We start from the raw sequence: 22,603 nt of genomic DNA, 5'->3' as shown, positions 1-22,603 counted from the left end.
GTCGCGACAGAGACGACGACAGTGACCGATCGCGACGCGACAGCGCAAGGATCCAGTCTCAAGTGCCAGAGCCACACACACACACACACACACACACACACACACACAGAGTAGTGCTTGGCTCCAATGCAAGTGCCTGTCCCAGTGCCACGTCTCTACCCCAGTGCCTGTGCCACGTCCCCGTTCCAGTGCCTGTGCCTGTGCCAGTGCCAGGTCCCCACCCTAGTGCTGTGCCACATCCCCGTCCCAATGTGGCACCTGTCCCAGTCCCAGTGCCGGATCCTTGTCCCAGTGCTGGATCCTCATCCCCGTGCCTGTCCCAGCACCAGGAGCCCCTGCCAGTGGCAGTGCCATGCCCCAGTGCCCAGCCCCAGCAGGCAGCGTGGGTGGGCACGTCCCCGCAGCGCAGTGCCACCGGCACCTGTACAGCAGCCCATGGCACCTGGTGGGCAAACAGCAGGGTCCCTGCAGGAGCACCGCACAGGACAGCGCCATGCTACCAACATCCAGCACGGCCAGAGCTGTGCAGCTGCCAGGAACATGCCGCTCTGATCTCTCACAGCCCCAAAATCCTGCCTGGCACCATGCCAGGCTGCCAGGAGTATTTTAAGACTTGGGATTTAAATGGCAGACGGGAGCAAGTGGCACCAACGCCCTCAGAAGGACTGCACAGGCTGGTGGCCTGTCCCCTGACAGCTCACACCGTGTCCCTCTGAGCCCCACAGCTCCTCCCAGCTCCTGGCAATCACCCAACCCTGCCAGGCTGAACACAGCACAGCCCTGGCCACAGCCCCACAAGGGGACAGGGACGACAACAACCAGGCAGGCCCTGGATGGATGTGCTCCTCCTTGGGGTCTCCCCACCCTTGCCCACTTGCCTGCCCCTCCATGACTGAAGACCCCTCCAGGAACTGCTGCAGGTCACGCTTCTCTGCTGACAGCATTTCCACGAGCTGGTTGCTGGCGGCCAGCTCTTGGGTCAGCTCTTCGATCCTCCTGAAAGTGACAAAAGGGCATGGGATGCTCAGGGACTGGGATGGCCATGGGATGACACTGGGGACAGAGATCAATATCTGGGGCAAAGCAGAGCAGCCCCAGGACTGTTCTCCCTTCCCCACAGCCCAGCTCTGCCCCACTGGGGTGACCCCTGCATCCCATCAGATATGTTCAGCCCCTCAATCATGCACATCACGAGCCCCTTGGTGGTCCCCAAGAACTGGCACAGCACACAGGCTGGCAGCATAGAGGAGACATATCTGGGACACCCACCTCTGGGCCATGGAGCCACAGCCATTGTCGGTCCTGTCCTCCTGCTTTGTCCTCGCCGCTTCCTTCAGCTTCTCTGTCAGCTCCCGGCATCTCTCTGCCTCAGCTCTGGCCAGCGCCGTGGCCTGCTCGGCCTCACTCCGTGCCAGCCTGGCCTCCTGCATGGCAGCAGGATGAGCCCCCAGGCAGCAGCCCCTGGCTCCTCCCTGGTCCCCACCGTCCCTTGAGACTCACCTCCTGCAGGAGCTGGATCTTGTTCTCCAGGAGCTCGTAGACGTGCTCCGACTCCCGCTGCCGCTCCTCATACTGCTGCCGGAGCGCGGCCTGGCTGCGGCTTGTCTGGTTCTCCGCAGCCACCCTGCCAGGCACAGCACGGTGTGCCACAGCCTGCTGTGGCATGGCATGGCCAGGCACAGCACGGTGTGCCACAGCCTGCTATGGCATGGCATCTCCCATGGCATGGCCTGGCACAGCACGGCATGGCTTGGCAGTGTGCAGCATGGCACGGCACGGCACAGCACAGCCTTTGTGACAGCTTCCACCCCAAACCACCTGGGCTAGGTGATCTGTAGCACTCCGGGTGCCCTTAGCCTGGCTTCCCCCACGTCCTGCCCCGGGGACACCACTCCTCTGGCAGCACCAGGCCATGTTTAGGCTCTGACCCACCAGAGCACTCCCCACACACTCCCAAAAACAGGGCCTCGCCAGCTGCTGTGCCACTGGCCCCCCGCCATCGGTGCCCCACGGTGAGACACCCATGCCGTGGCCCCTGGGCACAGCGCTGCCCTCCCCCACCAAACAGGTGCTGTCTTTTATTTTTGGCCGGCGCCAGGGCTGTAAGAGGAGCCCTGTGGGTGCCCAGCCCCATTGCAAACCCCATTGCAAGCCCCATTGTAGGCCCCTCTACTGCCTGCTACGGGCAGGATGCAGGCAGGCATCCCTCGTGCCCATGCCCACGAACCCACCACAGGTGGGGCACGGGCACCAGGTCTGCCCCGGGGTGAGGGGCTTGGCCAGCCCCACTCACCATGTGTTGTCCAGGGCTTGTTGCTTCTCCTGCAGCTCCCGCTTCAGGCTCTCCACCTCCACCTTCAGCTCAATGTTCTATGGAGCAGGAAAGAGGTGGGTAGGATGCCCTCACGCTTGCCTGGACACCCCAGCCCCTCTGCCCATGGGAATGAAGAAGTGGTGTGGGGGACCCCCACGCCATGGCAGGGCTTTGGGTGCTCCTGTCAGTTAGTGGCACAGGTGGTATTTTAGCCCGTTGGAGCCGGGATGGGGTGTACCCACTCCATCTGTGTGCCCCCAAACTTGCACTGCCACCCACCCCAGGCACCCCATCGGGCTGGGGACGCCCTCCCCAACCCTCTCCTGGCTCCTGTCAAAGGAAACGAGGGGCAAACTCCCATAGAGCAGCTCCTCCAACCCCAGTGCCCGAAGCCCTCCCTGGCATGCCCCACGACTACACTCCCCTCACCCCATTCTTTCCCAGAAAAGAGAGGAAACCCCCTAACCCCGTCCCCTACAGGCACTCACCCGCCGGTAGACATCGTCCCGACTGTCTTCGCCCTTTTGCTGGACGCGCTCCTCCAGGAAGTAGATGCGGAGCTTGAGGCTGAAATTCTCCTTTTTGAGGTCATTGAGGTGCTGCGAGAGCGTGCGGTACCCGTTAGCCATGGCCGGCGCTCCATGAGGCGGGCATCCCGGCACCCCTCACATGGCGCCGCCGGGACACAGCCTAGGCTCCCTGCCCGCCCGCAGCTCCCGTCGCTGGCCCCGCTGCTTTCCCTTTCCTCTTTTTTTTCCGCCTCCCAGAGCTATTTGAGGAATCGCTGGAGCGGGGACAGCGGGTTGGTGAAATCCGAGCCCCGGAGGCCCCCACGCGCCGCAGCCGTGAGGGCGGTGAGGGGAGCGTGGCGCCCGGCCGGGCTCGGCCCCTTCTGCCACCACCGCCTGCCCCGCCGCCCCTCCTGCGCTCCACACCCCGCTGCTGCGACCAGCGGACCCGGCATGAATCCCGCAAGCACCCGGCAGTGCCGGGAGGGCCGTGGCGGCGCCATGCGGGGTCCCAGCGCCCCGCGGTCTCACCTGCTCAAAGTCCCGCAAGGTCTGCGTGTGGGCGAGGGGACCCATCTCCAGATCCCGGAGGAGACACGTCTGCACCAAGGGGTCAGGCTGGGGCTGGGCACCCGGGGGGCCGCTGGACCCCCTCGGCTCGGCTGGCACAGCGTCCTCATCACCTTCACCCCACAGCCCTTCTTGGGAAGCTGGCAGGGAGCAAGGGCGAGCAGCAGTCAGACGAGCAAAGTGGCTGCTCCGCACCTCGTGTGCGTCCCAGAAGAGGCGAGACAAGGGGACGCCTCGGGGCCCAGAAAGCCCTCGGCCACCCCCGGGGCGATGCGGAGCCCGGGGACGGGGCGTGCAGGGTACCGGCTCTCTCGGGGTGCCTTACCCGCCATGCGTCTGGCTCCGGGGAGCGCGGCTGGCACAGTGTCACTGCTGCAGGGCTCCCTGCGGAGAGCAGCACACGGCCGTGTCACGCACAGCACCGGGGTCCGGGCCGGGCCCCCGCTGTGCCACCCCGCGCTGTGCCCGAGGGGCCCGGGAGGGTGACAGGGGTGCCGCTGGTGTCTGCGCACACGTGGGGACACACACGTGTGCGTCCCCACAGCCGCCGGGCAGAGGCTCTGAGTGCAAAGACACGAGGCCCTGGGGGCTGTGCAGATGGCAGTGTCCCCTCAGCAGCACTTTAGCTCCATTAGCAGCCCTGTCAGGGCCACCTGAGCCCCCAGAGCAGCCCCCCAGAGCCCCCAGGGGAGGATCTGGGGGCACGGCTGGCCCTGGCTGCTCTTGGAGGGACCCTGTGCCTCCGTGCTGTCATGGCTCACCAGCTTGTAATCGGGTTTATTTTCAGCTCAGAAGTGTGAGTCATTTCGTGATTTAAAAGAAAGAAAGAGAAACACGACAAAAAAAAAAAAAAAAAAAAAACAAAAAAAAAAAAAAACAAAAAAAAAAAAAAAAAAAAAAACAACCCTGTATTGTTGGGGTTTTTTCTCCTTTTAAAGAAATCAGAATGTTTATTTTCTAATCTCAGCCTGACAACTTTTTGGTGGGGTCCCAGGGAGGTGGGCACTTGTCCCAGCATCAGTGTGGGCACAGTGCCCTGCCCACATGCACAAGCCTGAGCCCCAACAACCAAGGAGGGCCAGCACATTCCTGTGGCACAAGCCATGGTAGGGGCCCTGGGACCATGTCCCCAGAGCCTTGCACACCACACCAGCACCTTGCAGCAAGGGACAGCACTGCCAGCCTGGCAGGGAGCAGGAGAGGCAGACACAGGGTGCCACAGACCCTGCAGCAACAGCCCGTCATGGAGGGGACACTGAGGCACGATGACTTTAAACACACCAGCACTGGTCAGGCATGGCTGTGTGCCCTGCCAGACACCATAACCAGTATGATACCCAAAGCACCCAGAGGTGTTGTACCTGCAGGCACAGCAGCCAGAGGTGCAGTGCCCAGGGGGATCTTACCCAGAAGTGTGGAACCCAGAGGCACCCAAATTTCAATAACCAGAACCCTAAGGAGATCAAGAGGCGCAATGTCCAGGGAGGTGTGACTCTGGAGGCATGACACCCCAGGAGGAGCAGTGCCCCAGCCGTGACACCCAGAGGCAAAACATCCAACACTCAGGATGCACAAGGATGCACAACTCTTAAGGAAGCAGAGTGCTCAGGGTCATGATATCCCTGGAGGCAAAATACCCAAAAAGGCACATTAACCGGTGACACAATATGCAAGGCTTCACATCCAGAAGGGCAATACCCAGAGGCACAATGAGCAAGGAGGGATCACGGCCAAATGCTTGATGCACAAGGAGACGCAATGCTCAGAGGCAGAATACCCATGGAGACAGTTCAACACCCCAAATCCTGGGGTTGCTGCGGGGTGATGACTGAGGAGCCAGGCAAGGGCTAAGGCTTGCTTACCATCTACAGCCTACACTGTTAACTTTGCAGATGGGGAAAATAGTTGACAGAAAAAAGGATGAGCTGGGCAAAGGAGGAGGTCCTGTGAGATAAGATCATCCTGCCCTGGCTCTGAAAAACTGCACAGAGTGGATCAAAGTCCTATGACTGGGACTTTGAAGGACACCATGACCAAAAAAAGTAACTTCTTCCTGATTAAGGATTATTTAAATAATGAAACACACAACACTGCACAGGCAAAGAAGCTTAATGAAATACATGCTGCTACATATATTACTCTGTTACTCAACTCTCCACCTAGATCATGCCACATGTAACATAGGAGGAGGGGGATAAGATTGGGCTATACATAAGGAGGATAAAAATTTCACCTGGTTAGGAGAAAGACCCAAAAATACCTTGGATACAGTCAATGGGCTACTCTTCTCTCCCTTGTCCCAAGCCAGGGACACCTTGCTAAGTTTCTGCATATTATTATTATTACTTGGTTTAACACAAGTGTGCACCATCCTGAGAGGGCATAGAATGGGCCCAAAAATGTTGGAAAAACAGCAGTAAAGTAATTGTTGGCACAGTATTGCAGGGTCTCTCATCTTGTGTACAAAAGGAAATCAGAGCACCCTCTCTCCTAAAAAATGGCAGAAATCAGAAAAGGAGCAACTTAAAATGTACTCGGCCACAGCTGAAAATAGGGAAAAGCAACTGCAGAAACATTTAGAGGAAGAGAAGGAGGAAAAAAAAATTGGAAGAAGAGGTAGAGATGATGCTTGTGTGAGCTCCTGATCCCCCTGACATCATACAGATTAGAAAACTAATCATATTCCCTGAGGAACAGGATGGAGACATATGGGGTGACCCAAATGACAGAAAACTGGGAGAAGATGATTCTTTGTCTCCTTCAAATCCCCCTGAGTATGAAGGCAGATGCATTATAGAAACAGAAGAGACAACTGAACCTTGTGGGAATTGTGGGAAATCATAGCTGAAAAACAATCCCATTCAATCTGATTCAGTTTGAAAAGTGCTGTGGCCATAAGCCAGGCTGGACTGAAATTCAGCAGGTGGAATCCTACCAGTGCACCCATAATAACAGCCCAAACATTCTGATTCCAGGTGGGCCTCCTCAACTATTAATGACATTTCTAATAGATAAGGGAACACAAATTCCAGTATTAACAGAGCAGGACACTGAAAAACTGGACAGAGTTGAAATCACTGTAGTGAACAGAACAAGTGCTACATGCCAAACCACCAAGGCTAATTTATGGCTCCCAGGCGATAAGCACATGTCCTCCTCTCACTTTGTAGCAATAGATCACAATGAAAACATTTTGGGTTTCAATGTTCTGAGAAGCCAAACCTGGCAGCTGATGCAGAGCAACGTTTGGTCCTCCCATTAACCCTGACCCTAAAAGAAATCCAGATCCCACATTCACCCCACAGGGTGCTTACCCTCCCTCATTCAAAAGCTGCCAATGTACCATGACACAATTCTCTGCTGCAGCATGAAATTGATCTCCTGAAGTTACACCTGGTTTGGAAATATACAAATCAGCTCCAGAGCCCACTCCTTGTGTAATTCACCGACTGATAATTTGCCAAACTTTCACCCCATGAAATTCACCAGTTTGGCTAAAAACTGGAAGGGAGATGGCAGTTACCTGTTGATTACTGGCACATAGATAGGGTGGGACCAGATTTGGAGAAAAGACAGATGCCAATGTCAATGCTGAGCCTTTAGCCACTGCTGTGCCAAATATCGAGGAACTGGTAACTCATTTCAGGGAGTGCCCCACTCATGGATGGCAACCCTGGATGTAAAAGATATGTTTTTTTGTGATTCCACTCCAGGAACACAACAGGGCTTCATTCACCTTCACCTGGGAGTGCAGTGTGTTTTTAATAGGCTGCTCCAAGGGTATAAACACTCTCCCACTATTGCTCATAAAGCCCTGGCAAAGTCTTAGCCACACCTGTGACCCACCAAAGGTCACAATTTATCAGTAGATCAATGATGTCATCATCCTCATTGAATCATCCCAGTGGCCTGGTTTGGATGGAATCTTAAAGATCATCTCCTTCCAACCCCCTTGCCATGGGCAGAAACATCTTCACTAGCCAACATTGCTCAGGGCCCCATCAAGCCTGACCTTGAACACTTCTGGCAATGGAATATCCACAGCTTCTCTGGGCAACCTGGGCCAGGTCTCATCGCCCTCACAGTAAAGAATTTTTTCCTACTATCCAATTCAAACCTACCCCCTGTCAGTTTGAAGCCATTCCCTCTGCCCTGTCACTACACACTCTTGTAAAAAGTCTCCCTCCATCTTTCTGGTGGTCTCCCTTCAGGTAGTGGAAGGCCACAATTAGGTGCCCCTGAACCCTTCTCTTTTCCAGGCTGAAGAAGCCAAATTGTCACACAGAGAGAATTCTCTCAAATTCCCTTATAGAGGTGCTCCATCTCTCTAATCAACTTGGTTGGAGAATACCCTTTCTGGGTACCCTTTGGTGGTTTTGCCCACAAGGAAAAATGCGAACCTTGAGAAGTCCTACGTGCCAGCATCAGGGCCCCAAGCAGGAGGTTAAGTTCCTGTGAGTCTATTGGATTAAAGAAGCCACCTCCGTACTCCTGCAAACCCCAGAAGAAACAGAACATGGACAGAATCTACCTAACATAAAGGAGCGACAGCAAGTTCTGGGAACTTTAGAATTATTATTAAGAGAACTGAGGTTGTGCCATCAGCTTGTTCCCATATACCTATGGTACCATATACCATAAATATATACCATATATATTTATGGGGAATGGGGGTTCAGTGTACGCAGTTCCCTTTTTAATCTGTCAAAACGGGCTGGAAGAGACAGAGGGAACACTAGACATTAGCTGCCACTCTTTCAGTGACACTGGAACAAGATATTCCTGTCTAGAGAAGGGCTTGCTGTCCCTGGTGGGGCAGTGACACATGTGGAACAGATAAGGAAAGAATAAAGGAAAGGACAGAGTGAGACTATTCGGGGGAATACCCAACTGGCTGATACCAGGCCATCCTGTGCTGGTTACAATGCTTCAGACTGGGACCCTGGCAGTGGTCTTAACAACCCAAAAATAGCATTATGCCTGGGAAACAAAATATTACTGCTCCGGGCCACCCTTGAGGCAGGGCCATCCCAGGGCAGTGGCTGCCTGTGGGCTCTGGGCTCCCGCTTTCCCAAAGTCCTGCTGCCCAGCCAGCACCCCCACACAGCCAGAGCGGCAGCTCCATGCCTGGCCATGGGATGCTGGGCCAGCAGGAGCCCAGGGCTCTGCCACAGCCACGGCTGGCTGGGCTGAGTGGGGGCTCCCCCCTCCCCGTGCCCAACACTGGGAATTTGTTTGCTGTGAAGGGGAGGCCACTGCTGTGCTGCTGAGGCTGCAGGAGGACAAGAGCCCTTTCATGCCAGCCTGGAGCACGGAGCAGAGCTGCCGGCACGGCACAGAATGAGGGGGGCTCAGCCCTGGGGCCCCCCACTCACTGGGCAGCACTGCCCACCCACCCCCATGTACCTCCAAGCCCTGGCACGAGGGGCACCACGCGGCCCTGACTCAGAGCACTCACTGACTCACAGCATCTCCACGGCATCGCATCAGGGCCACTGCAGCCACCCATCAGCACTGGCACCCTGGGCTGCCATCGGGGAGAGGGGACAACGAAGGGCTGGCAGCCAGCGCAGGGGCACATGGGCTGTGTGAGAGTGGCTGCTGCCCATGGGGAAAGCATCCTGGGGTAAAGCACTCCCAAAGCACCGGGTACTAGAACCCAGCAACAGCAACTCACCTCCTTCTGCTGCTGGATCACCACCCGCGGGGACACAGATGGACAGAGGGATGGATGGAGGGATGGACGGCAGGCGCCAGCCCCGTGCTCAGCAGCAACCACTGCGTGCCAGTGGCTCCAGGCTGGCAGAGGGGCTGTGGCGAGGGCCGGGAAAGGCCAGGGAGAGTGTGGCAACTCAGATGCCGAGCGTGGCCCATCCAGCTCCCCGCTGACTCGTCGGCACAAATGTCTCAGCAGGGGCGGAGTGCCACCACGGAGGAGGTGGAGCGGGGACAGCCGTCCCCAAACACGGTGGCTGTCTGAGTGTGCGAGCACAGCACGGAGCGCACGGCACGGCCACCCGCCGACCGGCGCACGGGGCACGGCAACAAGGTCTTCATTGAGCACGGCCGGCCGGGGGGAGCTGCGGCTGGCGCTACCCACGCTCCGGGCTGGGCGGCTCCCGGCGCGGCACCGCAGGCGTGGCAGTCGGAGCAGCTCCCGGGGCCCGGCAGCCCCGGAGAGCTGCCGGCACAAACGGGCAGGCCAGCGGCTCGGCGCGGAGTCGGGCATGGGCACAACAGGGGCAAGAGCAGGGGCCATGAAAACGGGGCTGGGGAGATGGGGCAAGCCAAGCTCCCCGCACCAACACCAGCACCCTGAAGCCCTTCCTGCAGGGCTGTGCTTGGCCCAGCACACCTCACATGCCCAGCGCACCGAGGACAGCTTAGTGATGGTGCAGGCTCAGGATCCAGCCCAGGATCCTACAGCACCCTACAGCTCCTGGCCTCTCATCTGGCACACGGATTGCCCCCACACCCACAGCTCCCCGTGGCACAGGGCAGCGAACACCAGTCCCCAGTGCTGGACAAGGGACTCCTGCTCCCTTTCGTGCACACCGGCGGCTCCCGAGTTCTCTTGGGCTTGCCTGGTGCAGGGCCCAGAGAGCCACCAACCCGAGGTCCCAAAGCCTCGCCACTAGTCCCAATCCGCGGGACCCCAGCAGCAGGAAGGGACATCCACGACCCAAGGGAACGGGGCTTGGGCCAGGGGGCGTCCGGCCCTGCACAGCCCCGAGGGAGCACACTCTGATCCCGCCCGCATCCCGGCGGCACCGGCGTCGGGGGTTCCTGGGCCTCAACCTGTCGCGGCATCACGACAGCCCCGCGTGGGCACACGCAGCCCCCGCGTGCCCGGGACACGCGGACATCCCGACCCGCATCCCCCCGGACACGCGGATGTCACGCGCGCTCCTCACCTCCGCCTCGGGGCTCGCATCCTGCCCCGCCGGGCTCCGCCGCACCGGGCCGGGTGGCACCGGGCCACGCACCGGCGGCACCGGGCCGGCCAGCACCGGGCCGGCCACCGGGGCACCGGGCCGGGCCGCCGGCTCCCCGCAGGCGCTGCCGAGCCGGCCCAGCGTGCGCCGGGGAGGCGGCTCTGCGGCACCGGCGGGCTCCGCCCGCTTCTGCTTCCCCTCCTGCTCCTCCTCCTCCCTGCCTCCATCCTTCATCTTTCCCTGCCTCCCTGCATCCTCCCCTCCCTCCCTCCTTCTGACCCCGCATCCTTCCTTCCTTCCCTCCCTCCCTCCCTCCTTCCCTCCCTCCCTCCCTCCATTCCTCTGACCCTGCATCTTTCCTTCCCCTCTCCCTCCCTCTGCCTTCTCCCTGATCCGTCTCTCCATCCACCCTTAATCTCTCCAGCCGTCCCTCACCCAGGCACCATCCTGTCCCGGCTGACACATCCACGCCCCCGCCCCAATTCCCCACTCCACCCAGTTCCTCTGGACTGAGCCCCAATCCTTCCTCGCACTTCAGTCACCCAGAACAATCCATGATCCCTTCCTCTCCCCTCTCAGTCCTTCTCCCAACTTCAGGCCTCCCTAAAAGACACCCGATTAGCCAAGATACCCCATGGCACCCTCAAACATCCATCCTGACACCCCAATTACCTGTCCAGTCGTCCTTGGATGCTTCCATCCAAACGTGGCATCCCCAATTCCCTTTGCCGCCCCAGAACCCCATGAGTCCCCGGGTACTGTTCCAGTCCCTCAACACCCTCACTTACTTTCTAATTGTCCATGACTTCCCAGTCCTCCACTGGGACATTCCCTTGATCCCCATAAATCCCCTTGAACACCCACCATCTCAGCCAATCACCCCCAATCTCCCCCACCCCTTTCCTCTTCTTTGCCACTCCCCATCCAGCTCCAATAACCCCCGTCCCCTTTGACAGCCCCAACTCCTTTACCTGCTGGACACCCCAATACCAGCACTGCCCCTGACTCCTCCCCAGCCCCATTCTCTCTGCAGGGACCCTCCCCATAATTCCCTGCTGCTTGGCCCCATTCTCCTCTGTCCTGCACCACCACAGCCCATCAACCAGCTGTCCCCCATGGCCACCCACTTGCCACCAAGCAGAGTCTGCCCTTGTGTGGAATGATGACCAAGGAGCCGGGGGAGGGCTCAGGGTTCCTCTCATACCCTCTGTGTTACCTGTATGGATGGAGAACCACAGAGCTGGTGGCAAGAAAGAAGGAGGAGGTCCTGTGGTGATGGGGTGATTCTGCTTTGGCTCTGACAAATGGATCAAAGACATATGACCAGAAGTTTGGAGGACACGGTGGCCAAAAAAAGTAACTTTTGTCTGATTAAGGGACATTTAAATATTAACACACCCCCTGCATATGCTAATAAGCTTAATGGTACATGGTACCACGTCTATAGCTCCATACTCTCCACTTAGGTTGTGCTCTACATAACAGAGGAGTAGGGAGAGAAGTTTGGGCTGGATATAAGGACGGTAGGAATTTTATCTGATTAGGAGGAAGACCCAAAAATACCTGGGAGACAGAATGGGTTACTCTCCTCTCCCTCCTCCCTAGTGGGGACACCTTCGTGGTAAGTTTCTGCATACAATTGTTATTATCATCACACAACATTATTGTTACTGTTAAAACTCTACTGCAACTGGTGAGTTTATCACCAGCAATTCTGTATCTGTATTTCTGCTGCTCCCATATACTGCACTATTCATGAATCTGTGGTTATGAAGGCTTTTATGGAATGGGAACAAATCTATGGTGTTGAATTAATAAGCTGCACTATTTGTGAAGCTGCACTCATGGAATTTCCTGCTGAACACGGCCAGACCCATAGTGCCAAATTGGTTATACTCAGAAATTCAGCTCAGCTGTCCCCAGCCCTCTGATCTGTGAAGAGCAGCTGGAACACAGGTGGGTTTATTTTCTGCCAAATTTCTTACTCTAAATGCAACACCTGGTACAAATGGGGTCAGCAGAGGGGTGCTGTGCCCTTCCCCGTCCTCCCCACTTCATCCCCATTGTGACTCATCAGCCACCACAGCCCCAGTCCCCCGGCACCCATCCCGCTGGCCCTGCCACCTTTGGGACCCCTCCAGCCTTTGGGTGCCCTCCGTCTGGCTCTCTTGGGGGCCAGGGAGTGGGGGGACATGCCTGCTGGCACAGCCACCCCGCCAGCACCGCCAGTGTCCCAGCAGGCCCGCGGCGAGGCCCGGGGTGCCGTGGGGCTGTGCCTCTGGCCACGATCCCCAGGAGAGGGCACCAGCTGGCCGGGAAAAGCCGGCAAATGCGCTGCCACAGGCAGCGCTGGCTTGGCCACGCGTGTCCTCCGCACAAACATGCCACAGGCGTGGGAGAGGAGCCACTGAGGCCCAGGGCAAGCCCGGGCGGTGCCGGCTCGGGGAGCAGGGCGCCGGGATGGCAGGTCCTGGTGTGTCCTCCGGGCGCCTGGAGCAAGGTCCTAATGGCTAAAACAGAGGCTGGCGCCGGCGGCCGGCTGCGCCAAGGGCTGCGGGGCCGCGGGCCGTGTCCCAGCCTCAGCAGGTCCCCCCAGCGGGTGCCCCCAGCCCACGCCACGCGGGAGGCCGTGGCGAGGCTGCCCTGTCGCGGTGCCCGGGGTCACAGTTCCCTGCCGAGGGGCCGTTTCGGGATCGCTGCAGATTTCACCAGCCGCTGCCCTTGACCGCATCTCTCACCCCGTGCCGGCCGCCCTGGACTTTCCCCGCTCTGGCGTCACGGTTGTTCCCTGGCCGCGGCTGCAGGGCAGCACCGGCTGTAGGTGGTGCCAGGCTGTGCACAGCTCCAGGCTGTACATAGTGCTGGGCTCTCCCACCTCGGCGGTGCTGCCTGTGGCGAGGACGGTCATCCTCTTCTGGCCACCTCCTGTCTGCTTGGACAGGTCCGTCACTGGGCTCTGCTTGGTTTAACAGCCTCCGGGGCCACCCAGGTCTCACACAGGGCACTTTGGTCCAGACCTGCTGCCTGGGGCACGCAGAGCCTGGGGACGGGCCCAATCCCATTAGGACCTGGCTTGGCAGCATCGGGTGGGTTCTGCCCACCCCCATGCGTGGAAAGTGGTGGAAGGCAGGGCCAGCCCCTGCTCCCCATGGGCAGGATCTGGGCTGTGTCTGGTCCAGGTGCCCTGTGAAGGTCTGGCCGCATCCCTTGCCATCCACATGTCCGGTCTCCCGGACCCCTCACCATCGTGTCTCAGGGCCAGCACTTCCCACTGCGAGGTCACTGGACGCAGCTGCCTGGCTCTTGCCGCGTGGAGGGCGTTTGCTGGGTGGCTCCCATGCACCCCACGGCATTGGGAGCCAGGGGCCAGGGCTGGGCCCGTGTCCCCGGCGCCTTATCAGGGGCATTGCTCAACAGCAGACACGAAGTCGGGGGTGGGCAGGGGCCGCGGCACTGCCTCACTTCTGAGCTGGGGCGTCTGGGGAATCCCCATTCCTGGGCGAGCTGGGGAGGGCATGTCTGGGTTCGCCATGGGCTGGGCTGCTCCCTGCCAGCGGCACCCCTAGCTTTGTGGGGAGCCACCCGCGCCATCGTGGCTGTCGCTGCCGTCCCCCTCCTGCCTTACTGAGCTGTCATATACGGGACGGAGAAACTGAGGCACGGACGCGGTGCGCAGGATCGGGACACACTGGCCCCGGTTTTCGTGGCTCCCCGACCCACGGGGTCCTGGCAGGGCACCTCCTTCCTTTTCTCTGGGGCTGCTGGGGGGCCCGGCCCAGACCTGGCCCCGCACCCCTCGCCTCCTCCCTCCCTCCCCCCGGGGGCGGGGGGGATGAGGGGGGGACCGGGCGGGCTGGGGCGGGGAGGGGAAGGAGGTGGGATTATGGAGACGGGACCCAATGAGCCCGAAAAACGTGCACCGCTCGCAGCCCTTTTAGCGCGGCGGAGGGGCAGCAGCAGCCTCTCGGCGGCGTGCGGACAGAGCCGGCACCCCCGTCTCGTCCAGTCCCTCCCCGTCCCGCCGGGCCCGCTCCCGCCATGGCACTGGGCAAGCTGCAGAAAGTGCTGATCAGCGAAAGCCTGGACCCCTGCTGCCGGGAGATCCTGCAGGCCGGCGGGCTCCGGGTGACGGAGAAGCCCGGGCTGAGCAAGGAGGAGCTGCTGCGGGAGATCCGGGTGAGGCAGGGCTGCACCCACGCGCGGGTGGGTGGGTGGGCGAGTGCATGGGTGGGTGGGCACAGCTGCAGGCCGGCAGTCCCGGGTGGCAGCGGACCCCTTCGACCGGTCCCCGCCTCCCGTCTGATGCAAGAGCCCGGCCGGTTTCGCACGGCAGATCCCGGACCCCGGCAGCGGCTGTCCCCGTCCCGTCTCCCACCCGGGGCCACCGACCCCGACCCTGGTCCCATTCGCCGTGTCTGTCACCCCTTAGGACTGCGATGGGCTCATCGTCCGCTCGGCCACCAAAGTCACGGCCGAGGTTCTGGAGGCGGCAGAGAGGCTGCAGGTGGTGGGCAGAGCCGGCACCGGCGTGGACAATGTGGACGTGGATGCAGCCACCAGGAAAGGCGTCTTGGTCATGAAGTAAGAGCAGGAGTGTGGGGACATCCGTGCCCGTGATCCTGGGGAGGCCGGGGGGACTTCAATAGGGCGCCCTCCCCACCCATGGCACCCCTGGCACCACCCTGTGTGCCTCCGTCCTTACGGGACACAGATCCCTGTCAGCCCGGGGGACACACACCAGTGACACCACTCTCCATCCCCAGCACGCCCACTGGGAACAGCCTCAGCGCCGCCGAGCTCACCTGTGGGATGATCCTGTGCCTGGCCAGGTGAGCACAAGGCAGGATGCGGACAGGTGTGCCCTACAGCCCCCTACCCTGCACTGACCACAGCCTCCTTTTTAGGCAGATCCCGCAGGCAGCTGCCTCCATGAAGGAGGGCAAGTGGGACCGTAAGAAGGTAGGAGGCAGTGAAGCACCTCTGGGTGGGGGTGTCCATGTGGGGTGTGCTCACTCACTCTCCCTGTACTCCCCAGTACATGGGCATGGAGCTGAACGGGAAGACGCTGGCCGTGCTGGGGCTGGGACGCATCGGCAGGGAGGTGGCCATTCGTATGCAGGCTTTTGGCATGAAGGTGAGGAGATGGGGCAGGGAGGAACGATGGGGAGCATAGACCTCCCTGACCAGGGAGGCCAGAGCCACCGTGCCAGGCTGTAAGAGTGAGCGCCCACTCTGCCTCAGACCATCGGCTACGATCCCATCATCACCGCTGATGTCTCAGCCACCTTCGGTGTGGAGCAGCTGCCGCTGGAGCAGATCTGGCCCCGCTGCGACTTCATCACGGTGCACACGCCGCTGCTGCCCTCCACCACGGGTATGGGCACGGTCACAGGGAGGTTTGGGGAGAGCTGGGGCAGCCCCCTTCTGCTCACAGCCCTCCTTCTGCAGGGCTCCTGAACGACAGCACCTTTGCCAAGTGCCGCCGTGGCGTGCAGGTGGTGAACTGTGCCCGCGGTGGCATCGTGGATGAGGGCGCGCTGCTGCGGGCGCTGCAGTCGGGGCAGTGTGGTGGGGCTGCCCTTGATGTCTTCACACAGGTGAGTGGGGCTGTAGGGACCCCCCCGAGCTTGGCTTTCTCTCAGCACTGCCTTAATTTTGCCCAAACCAGGGCAGGGCAGCCTAGCAAACCCTGTGGGGCTGGGACCAGGAACAGCCCTCAGCTTCTCTCCTTGCAAAGGAGGTGGGGGTAAATGCCCCCTGCTCCCTCCGAGCTCCCAGGTAGGTGCTGGGAGCCGATGGCAGGATGGAACTGTGTCTGCAGGAGCCCCCAAAGGACCGTGACCTGGTGAACCATCCCAATGTCATCTCCTGCCCACATCTGGGTGCCAGCACACAGGAGGCACAGAGCCGCTGCGGCAAGGAAATCGCCATGCAGATCGTGGACATGGCCACGGGGAAGGGGCTGACTGGTGTAGTGAGTCCCCTGCAGCACCTGACCTCCTCAGTTACCCCAGCTGTAACCCATGGGTGCACTGGGAGCAATGCTCCATGGGGGATCCCTGGCAGGCTCTCACCACTCACTCTCTCTCCTGCAGGTTAATGGGCAGGCTCTCAGCAAGGCTTTTGCACCCCAGACCAAGCCTTGGATCACCCTGGCCAAGGCCCTGGGCACGGTGCTGTGCACGGCCGGCAAGCAAGTGCAGGGCAGCGTGCAGGTCTGCACCCTAGGTGAGCCTGGGTGTGGGGACCCCAATGGGCAGGCAGGAGAACAGACAGACAGGAGGGTGATTAACAGTGGGATTGGAGGGAGCCCTAGAGTACGCAGGGAAGGACGGATGGATGGATGGATTGGGTGGGTGGAAGGACCAGCCCCGGGCTGGCCACTCCACTGTGGGCCTGACCTCTCTGCTGCTGGCTCATGCACACCTCCTCCCTTGCACCCCAGGGACACCCCTGAAGGAGGCTGGAAGCTACCTGACGCCTGCTGTGGCTGCGGGCATGCTGGCTGGAGGGACACAGAAGGAAGTGACCCTGGTTAACGCCACACTGCTGGCCCAGGAGGCTGGGCTGAAGGTGCGTGGACACCCAGGCTCTGCACCCCAGCCTGGTGCGCCTTCCCCACCAAGCAGCATGAGCCTGGAGACACCCTACCACGCTGCTCATGCAGCATTGACGCTGGGTGTTCCCTGGAGTGCTTCCGAGGACATCCCTTCCCCGCCCCAGCCACACACAGGACCTGGGCACTGAGTGTCCGTGTCTCTCTGGCAGGTCACAACCACCCACAGCCATGTGGCCCCCGAGCCCGACAGCATCACCGGTCTGGTGCAGGTGTCCCTGCAGGGCACCCCACACCAGGTGACGGGGACGGTGCAGGGCAGCACGCCGGTCCTGCGGCAGATCAACGGGGCCACCTTCAAGCTGCCAGCCCCGCTGTCTGGCCCTCTCCTCATCTACAGAGCCAAAGCCTCTGACACCAGTGCTCTGGCCACGCTGACCGGTGAGTCCCTGTGTCAGCCCTGAGCTGCAGGGACAGCCGGGGGAATCCCCGCACCCGACCTAGAGCTGAGCCCCTGCTGCAGCAGATGCTGCCTGGAGAGATGGATGGATGGATGGATGGATGGATGGATGGATGGATGGATGGATGGATGGATGGATGGATGGATGGTTGGATGGATGGACGGATGAGGGGTTTGGGCAGGGGGTTGTGTGATGTTGAGCAAAGGACTTGGGGTGGAGGAAGAAATGGCATCATGAACCTCTGAGCGGGGTTTGAGGCGAGCAGAGGCTCAGCTCCCTGCTGGGTGCTGGGCCAGAGGGCAGCCCGTGGTCCCTAATTCCTGTGCTCCTCTCCAGGGCTGCTGAGCAAGGCAGGGGCCCAGCTCCTGTCCTACCAAAGCTCCAGCACGGTGGCAGGGGAGCAGTGGAGTGTCGTGGGGCTCTCAGCCCCCCTGTCCAACCTCGGCGAGCTAAAGCCACGTGTCACAGAAATCTTCCAGCTCCACCTGCCGTAGACCACGACTGCTGACAAAGACTCTCCCCACAGCCACAGCATCTGGACCCTCCCCACGCTGGGGAATCATTGCACATGGTCATCCCTGACCGCCCCCACTAAGGTTTGGGGTGGGCCCATGTTCAATAAAGGGTTTAGAAGGAGAGAGCATGTGGTGCCTTGTCTGTGTGGTCCTTTGTTGTCAACCCCAAACCCCCTCCCTCCTGCCCCTGCTGCTCCCCAGCCCTGCTGCTGTTTGCTGAAGGGTGCAAAGGTTCCTGTGGCTGCCAAGGTCCTGTCTGGCCACAGTCCCGTGATGGGACACGGCTCAGAGAGCAGCAATGCAAGAGGCATGAGAACCCCCGTGAGCCACCGCTTCGCCTGTGTCCTCCTGCCCACAGGTTTTACCATGAGGATGTTTCAGCTAAATGACATCATGGGGAAAATGCCATCTTGTCCCCGTAAACTGGCGACTGGAGGCTGAGGCTTACTTGAGTCCCCCAGGCTGTCAGGACATACTCCCATGTCTAACAGGGCAAGTGGCCATGGAATAAATCCTGTAAGCAGCTGTGATCCAGACTGGTGGTTGTTAATTGAGAGGGACCTGGGGCGAGAAGAGACCATTCAAAACCAGGAGCCAGAGCCGGGCTGCTGCCCCCTCCCATCCACACCTTTATTCCCCTGCACTGCCCAGGTGTTTGCAGAAGACGCTGCCATCTCCAACAGCTCTGGGGCCCGAGCCACTACTGGCCATTCCCCACCCGTACAAAGGGAACTTCCCCACAAAGGCCAGCCCCGGATGAGGGGAACAAACAGGGATGAGAGTAGGAAAGAGAGCATCCCCCTCCCCAGGGCTCACCACTCTGGTGATCCCACTCTAGATGGGCTTCCTGGCATATTCGCGTCGGTACTTGGAATCCACCCGGGTCAGGTACCAGGTTCCGGGGAAGAGATCCGCCTGGGAGCCGTGGGGAGCGTGGTCGGCTGTGGGGAGAGGGCAGTGATGCTCCGGGGTGCTGTGGGGTCCCAGCGGGACAGGCTCAGATCCCCCCCAGCCCCACTCACCCAAGTGATGGGTTTCCTCCCGTCGCTTCATGATCTCGGCGAAGTCCTGCGGGGCCACGCGCTTGCGGGCGTCCAGGCGAGCGGGCAGGTCAGCCAGGCTGCAAACCAGCTTGTCCAGGGGTGAGCCTGGCAAGGGGCAGCCCGTGTGTGAGATGGCAGCACTGACAGCGCCACGCTGCCCTCCCTTCCCAGTCCCTCTCTCCCCTGGGGTCCACCTGGGGCCGCATCCTCTGAGACACGGAAGGAGAACATGCTGGCAGCCAGTCCCGAGCCATAGGAGAAGGCACCGATCCGGGAGCCGGCCAGGTCCCGTGCTGAGCACCTGAAGCGAGAGGTGAGGGGGTTACAGGACATTTGGGCTGAGGGGGAGATGGGGATACAGGGCTGTGGGGGCATGGTAGGGGGCTGCCTCCTTTGTAGGCAGGCAGATCCTTGGGGCCACATTTCTGAGGGAGTGTAGCCCTGGAGTGCAGTGGTGCCAGGAAGCCCCAGGACAAGGCTTTTGTTCCCCTCAGAGCCTGTCTGTTCCCATGACTCCTTTCCCATGGGGTCACTCATTCTACTGGGCATGACAACAAGGGTTTTCATCCTCCTGGTGATGACAGAAGGGCTTTATGCACTGGCCCAACTCCAGCAAGCTGGGATGAAAAGTCTGGCAGGGAGATGGTCTGGAGCAGGATGCATCCACACTGAGGGTTGTGTGCAATGAAAGGATCAGGTCCTGTTGAGGCAGGGGGAGATGAGGGCTGGGAGATGAGTTCTGCCCCTCTATCCAGCCAGGGAGTGCCCTCCCCAGAATTACCTCCTCCCTCTCCCCAAGCCAGTGTTTTGGGGGACTCACTGGGACAGGAGGGAGGCCAGGCAGCCATACATGGATGGCGTGTACATGTTGCCATTGCGGGAAGAGAGGAGCAGGGAGGGCTTGGTCTTCTGGTTGAAGATGTCCTGGCTGGCTGCCTGGAATGCCTTCTCCACCTCCTTGCTGGTGTAGGTGTCCTCCAGCTTCACACCGCTGCCCAGAGAGAGACCAGCTGGAACCCCAGACCAACACATCCCTGGCTGGGCTGTGGGACAGGGACACAGCAAAGGCACCCACCGGAAGGACTGCAGCCCCTTGTAGAGACCGGAGGCCGTGTCGGGGTTGGGGGAGGCCAAGAAGTCGTTCAGCAGCAGCCGTCCCACTGACTTCTGCACCAGCTTGCAGAAGGGCGAGTGGAAGATGATGTACTTGAAGTCATCGAGGGTGAAGGGCCTCTGGACGCCAGCTGGGAGGCAACACGGGGCCATCAGTATTCAGGGGGCTGTGCTGGGCACCTCAGGGGCGCTGCCACTCACCCTGCTGCCACTGGGTCTGCGCCTTCCGTCGGTACACGGCGTAGCAGCGGTCCAGTGCCCGCAGGTAGCACTGGATGGACAGCTGCCCGTCCACCACCGGGTACTCAGAGGACAGATTCGGCTTGTAGAAGTCATAGGCATGCTCCATGTGGGTTCCACGCAGGCCTGGGGGCACAGGGAGAGCCAGCTGTCAGAGAGCATTGGGAGGTCCCAGCTCGGGGGCAAACACCCAGGGTGCTGCCTGCCATGCCACCCCTGGAATCCAGCAGCCTCCCTGAGTCCTCCACGGTACCCACAGGGATGTGGATATCCAGCACCCTGGAGTACCCAGCAGGGTCTGGCTGAGCAGCTCTGCCCAGGGCTGGGGCATGGATGCATGGCCCCAGGGGCAGCACCCATCAGCTCACCACCCCCAGGGCCTCCTGACACCGACCTCTTTCCAGCACCAGCGGGGCGTTGGGTCCCACCAGCATGGCGATGGCACCGGCACCTCCTGTGGGCCGCGCGTTCCCCGTGGCATAGACAGCAATGTCCCCACACACCACCACGGCGTAGCGACCTGGGGGAGGACAGAGGGACTGGCAGAGCCACCAGTGGGTGGAAGCCTCCATCCCATGGCCCTTGGGCGTTCCCATCTCCATGCTGCCAGGTGTCGCACCGAGATGGGCAAGAAACAGGGGAGCCTGGAGGCACAGTGGCTCCCTTCGCAGTTGGAGCATCTTTGGGTTTCAGGCCACCTCCTGCCTCCTTCCCCTATCCCAACAGCACCCACCCAGCATCCAGCCCCACAGCATGGTCCCTGCCTGCACTCACCATCCCAGGCACTGGACTCCACCCAGGCGGCCGCGTTGAAGAGCGAGGCCGTGCCCCCGTAGCAGGCGTTGGTGGTGTCGATGCCCTCCACATCAGTGTTGCCGGAGTCATGGAAAAGTTGCATGAGGACGGTCTTGACGGCCTTGGATTTGTCGATGACGGTCTCGGTGCCCACCTCCAGGCGGCCGATGGCGTCCCAGGAGAGGCGCCCGCGCTCCACCAGCCGCTGCACCACGGTCAGGCACAGGGAGTTGATGTCCTCGTGGGCGGCGCAGAAGCCCATCTGCTTCTGGCCCAGGCCTCGCGTGTACTTGCCGGCCTCCACGCCATCAAACCGCTCCAGCTCCTCCTGATCCACGTACTGGGCAGGGAAGTACACCTCCAGGGCCAGGATGCCAACGTCCTTGGGCCAGGCACCAGTCCCAGCAGCACTGGAGAGGCTGTGGGACAGAGCGAGTGGCAACAATCCCTTTGGGCACAGAGGGGGGCCCTGTGGAGATGCCACCAGCGAGCAGCCCAGGCTGGGAGCACCCCAAATCCCTGGTAGCTCCTTGTGCCTGGCAGTGCTGCAGGGAGGAGGGAGAGGCTCCCATTCCCCAGCAAGGTTTAAGAGCTCAGCCAGCTCCCCAGCCCTACCCTGGTTATGTCTCCAGCCCCCCCGACCCGTGTGGGTGCTCACCATGCCCTCTGCCAAGCCGCGGGGTGCTGGGCGCCCCGGGGTGCCCGCTCCGGCCCCGGCTGTGCCCACCTCGCCCCCCAGCAGCGCGCGGCGCGCCCGACCAAGCGCAGCATCTTCGCCCCGGCCACTGTGCGGACGAAGGGACGGCCGGCCGGACAGATGGACAGCGGGATGGGCCTTGCGAAGTGCTTTTATAAACTGCGTGGGCAGCTCGGCTCAGCCCTCCCGGCCTTTATCAGCCTGCCGGACCCTGGCGCTCAAAGGTCACCGAGCGCCAGCCAACACAGCAGGGGCAGCGCAGCTTCGGAGGGGGGAGCTTGCGAGGTGTCTTCGTCTTGTGTGCCCCAAAACCTGGGGACACGGAGCCGGAGCCGGGGCTGAGCAGCGGGACGGGCTGCCCCGCAGCCCCGGCTGCCCTGGGGCAGCGGCAGCTCCGGTGCCAGGCTCGCCGGCACGGCTGTGGTCACCGTGTGGCCTCCCCGGCTGCCCCCGCGGGCCCGGGCAGGGAGCAGAGGGCGGCCGGGCTTTGGTGCCGGCACCATCCGCGCTGCTCGGGGCGCAGTCCACGCCTAACACGTGCCGCAACTCCGGGGGGGTAAAAACCCCATGAACTGGGTGGGGGCAGAGCCATCTTCAAAGCAGCAGAGCAAACAGCCACGTGATGCCTGTGGCAAGATAGCAGTGACACAAAAGGGACCTTTGGTCCTGGTGCTGCTGTCAACATGGCCATAGGTCCGTGTTGCATGCCCCGGATCCCTGTGGAGCTGTGGGGACCACCTGTCCCCATACCTGCACACCCACGGCAGCTCCCGTCCCCACCCACATCTGTGTCCCAGGTCTCCGTGGAGACTCCTGTCCCCCCACCTGCTCCCCAGGGACGCCTGTGGTGTTTGG

At 61.0% G+C, this 22,603-nt stretch overlaps 4 protein-coding genes across 5 annotated transcripts in view; 1 reads left to right on the top strand and 3 right to left on the bottom strand.

Annotated features, from left to right (window-relative positions):
- The window catches only part of PDE4DIP (phosphodiesterase 4D interacting protein), a 28,481-nt gene extending 25,409 nt beyond the window's left edge, over window positions 1-3,072 (bottom strand). Inside the window, exons 1-5 of the mRNA XM_053950124.1 lie at window positions 2,803-3,072; window positions 2,294-2,370; window positions 1,501-1,624; window positions 1,270-1,424; window positions 879-996 (exon numbers count right to left, since the gene is read on the bottom strand). Of these exons, the coding sequence (XP_053806099.1) occupies window positions 879-996; window positions 1,270-1,424; window positions 1,501-1,624; window positions 2,294-2,370; window positions 2,803-2,943 (615 nt within the window). The 5' untranslated portion in view covers window positions 2,944-3,072. The remainder of the gene's footprint in view (window positions 1-878; window positions 997-1,269; window positions 1,425-1,500; window positions 1,625-2,293; window positions 2,371-2,802) is intronic.
- Window positions 2,980-10,402, bottom strand: LOC128792048 (collagen alpha-2(I) chain-like). 2 transcript variants are annotated; one of them, XM_053950132.1, is made up of 3 exons: window positions 10,308-10,402; window positions 3,719-3,777; window positions 2,980-3,533 (listed from the first exon to the last, which is right to left on the bottom strand). In XM_053950132.1, exons 1-3 carry the CDS (start codon window positions 10,325-10,327, stop codon window positions 2,980-2,982), a joined length of 633 nt encoding a protein of 210 aa, XP_053806107.1. In that variant the 5' UTR covers window positions 10,328-10,402. The 2 variants fall into 2 exon arrangements, with proteins under 2 accessions (XP_053806107.1, XP_053806108.1); XM_053950133.1 differs by lacking the exons at window positions 2,980-3,533; window positions 10,308-10,402 and adding an exon at window positions 9,071-9,709 and having other exon boundaries at window positions 3,626-3,777.
- Window positions 10,403-14,261: 3,859 nt separating this feature from the next.
- PHGDH (phosphoglycerate dehydrogenase) lies at window positions 14,262-17,988 on the top strand. The gene is made up of 12 exons (XM_053950127.1): window positions 14,262-14,504; window positions 14,758-14,909; window positions 15,092-15,157; window positions 15,233-15,287; window positions 15,364-15,462; window positions 15,570-15,702; window positions 15,777-15,925; window positions 16,150-16,302; window positions 16,424-16,556; window positions 16,774-16,901; window positions 17,097-17,325; window positions 17,682-17,988. The coding sequence occupies exons 1-12, from the start codon at window positions 14,367-14,369 to the stop codon at window positions 17,837-17,839; spliced, it is 1,593 nt and encodes a 530-aa protein (XP_053806102.1). The 5' UTR covers window positions 14,262-14,366; the 3' UTR covers window positions 17,840-17,988.
- A 478-nt stretch (window positions 17,989-18,466) lies between these two features.
- Window positions 18,467-21,947, bottom strand: HMGCS2 (3-hydroxy-3-methylglutaryl-CoA synthase 2). Its single transcript, XM_053950128.1, has 9 exons — window positions 21,710-21,947; window positions 21,031-21,470; window positions 20,651-20,776; window positions 20,218-20,382; window positions 19,979-20,147; window positions 19,724-19,894; window positions 19,098-19,204; window positions 18,883-19,008; window positions 18,467-18,801 (listed from the first exon to the last, which is right to left on the bottom strand). Exons 1-9 carry the CDS (start codon window positions 21,820-21,822, stop codon window positions 18,695-18,697), a joined length of 1,524 nt encoding a protein of 507 aa, XP_053806103.1. The 5' UTR covers window positions 21,823-21,947; the 3' UTR covers window positions 18,467-18,694.
- Between the last annotated feature and the right edge of the window lie 656 nt (window positions 21,948-22,603).

Source organism: Vidua chalybeata, chromosome 9 (genome assembly GCF_026979565.1).
Source record: "Vidua chalybeata isolate OUT-0048 chromosome 9, bVidCha1 merged haplotype, whole genome shotgun sequence".
Taxonomy (NCBI): domain Eukaryota; kingdom Metazoa; phylum Chordata; class Aves; order Passeriformes; family Viduidae; genus Vidua; species Vidua chalybeata.
The sequence above is the reverse complement of the archived record's forward strand: the minus strand, read 5'-3'. Positions and strand labels throughout refer to the sequence as shown.

What these genes read in the sequence shown, in the direction of transcription:
- LOC128792048 (XM_053950132.1), bottom strand. Translation starts at nt 10,327, where the DNA reads ATGCGAGCCCCGAGGCGGAG. An exon ending in ATGCGAGCCCCGAGGCGGAG is followed by an intron (nt 3,778 to 10,307) that starts GTGAGGAGCGCG and finishes TGCTCTCCGCAG; the next exon opens with GGAGCCCTGCAGCAGTGACA. An exon ending in CGGAGCCAGACGCATGGCGG is followed by an intron (nt 3,534 to 3,718) that starts GTAAGGCACCCC and finishes GCTCCCTGCCAG; the next exon opens with CTTCCCAAGAAGGGCTGTGG.
- PHGDH (XM_053950127.1), top strand. Translation starts at nt 14,367, where the DNA reads ATGGCACTGGGCAAGCTGCAGAAAGTGCTGATCAGCGAAAGCCTGGAC. An exon ending in TGCAGGCTTTTGGCATGAAG is followed by an intron (nt 15,463 to 15,569) that starts GTGAGGAGATGG and finishes ACTCTGCCTCAG; the next exon opens with ACCATCGGCTACGATCCCAT. An exon ending in CCCTTGATGTCTTCACACAG is followed by an intron (nt 15,926 to 16,149) that starts GTGAGTGGGGCT and finishes CTGTGTCTGCAG; the next exon opens with GAGCCCCCAAAGGACCGTGA.
- HMGCS2 (XM_053950128.1), bottom strand. Translation starts at nt 21,822, where the DNA reads ATGCTGCGCTTGGTCGGGCGCGCCGCGCGCTGCTGGGGGGCGAGGTGG. An exon ending in AAGGGGCTGCAGTCCTTCCG is followed by an intron (nt 19,895 to 19,978) that starts GTGGGTGCCTTT and finishes CTCTCTGGGCAG; the next exon opens with CGGTGTGAAGCTGGAGGACA. An exon ending in GGAGGAAACCCATCACTTGG is followed by an intron (nt 18,802 to 18,882) that starts GTGAGTGGGGCT and finishes CTCTCCCCACAG; the next exon opens with CCGACCACGCTCCCCACGGC.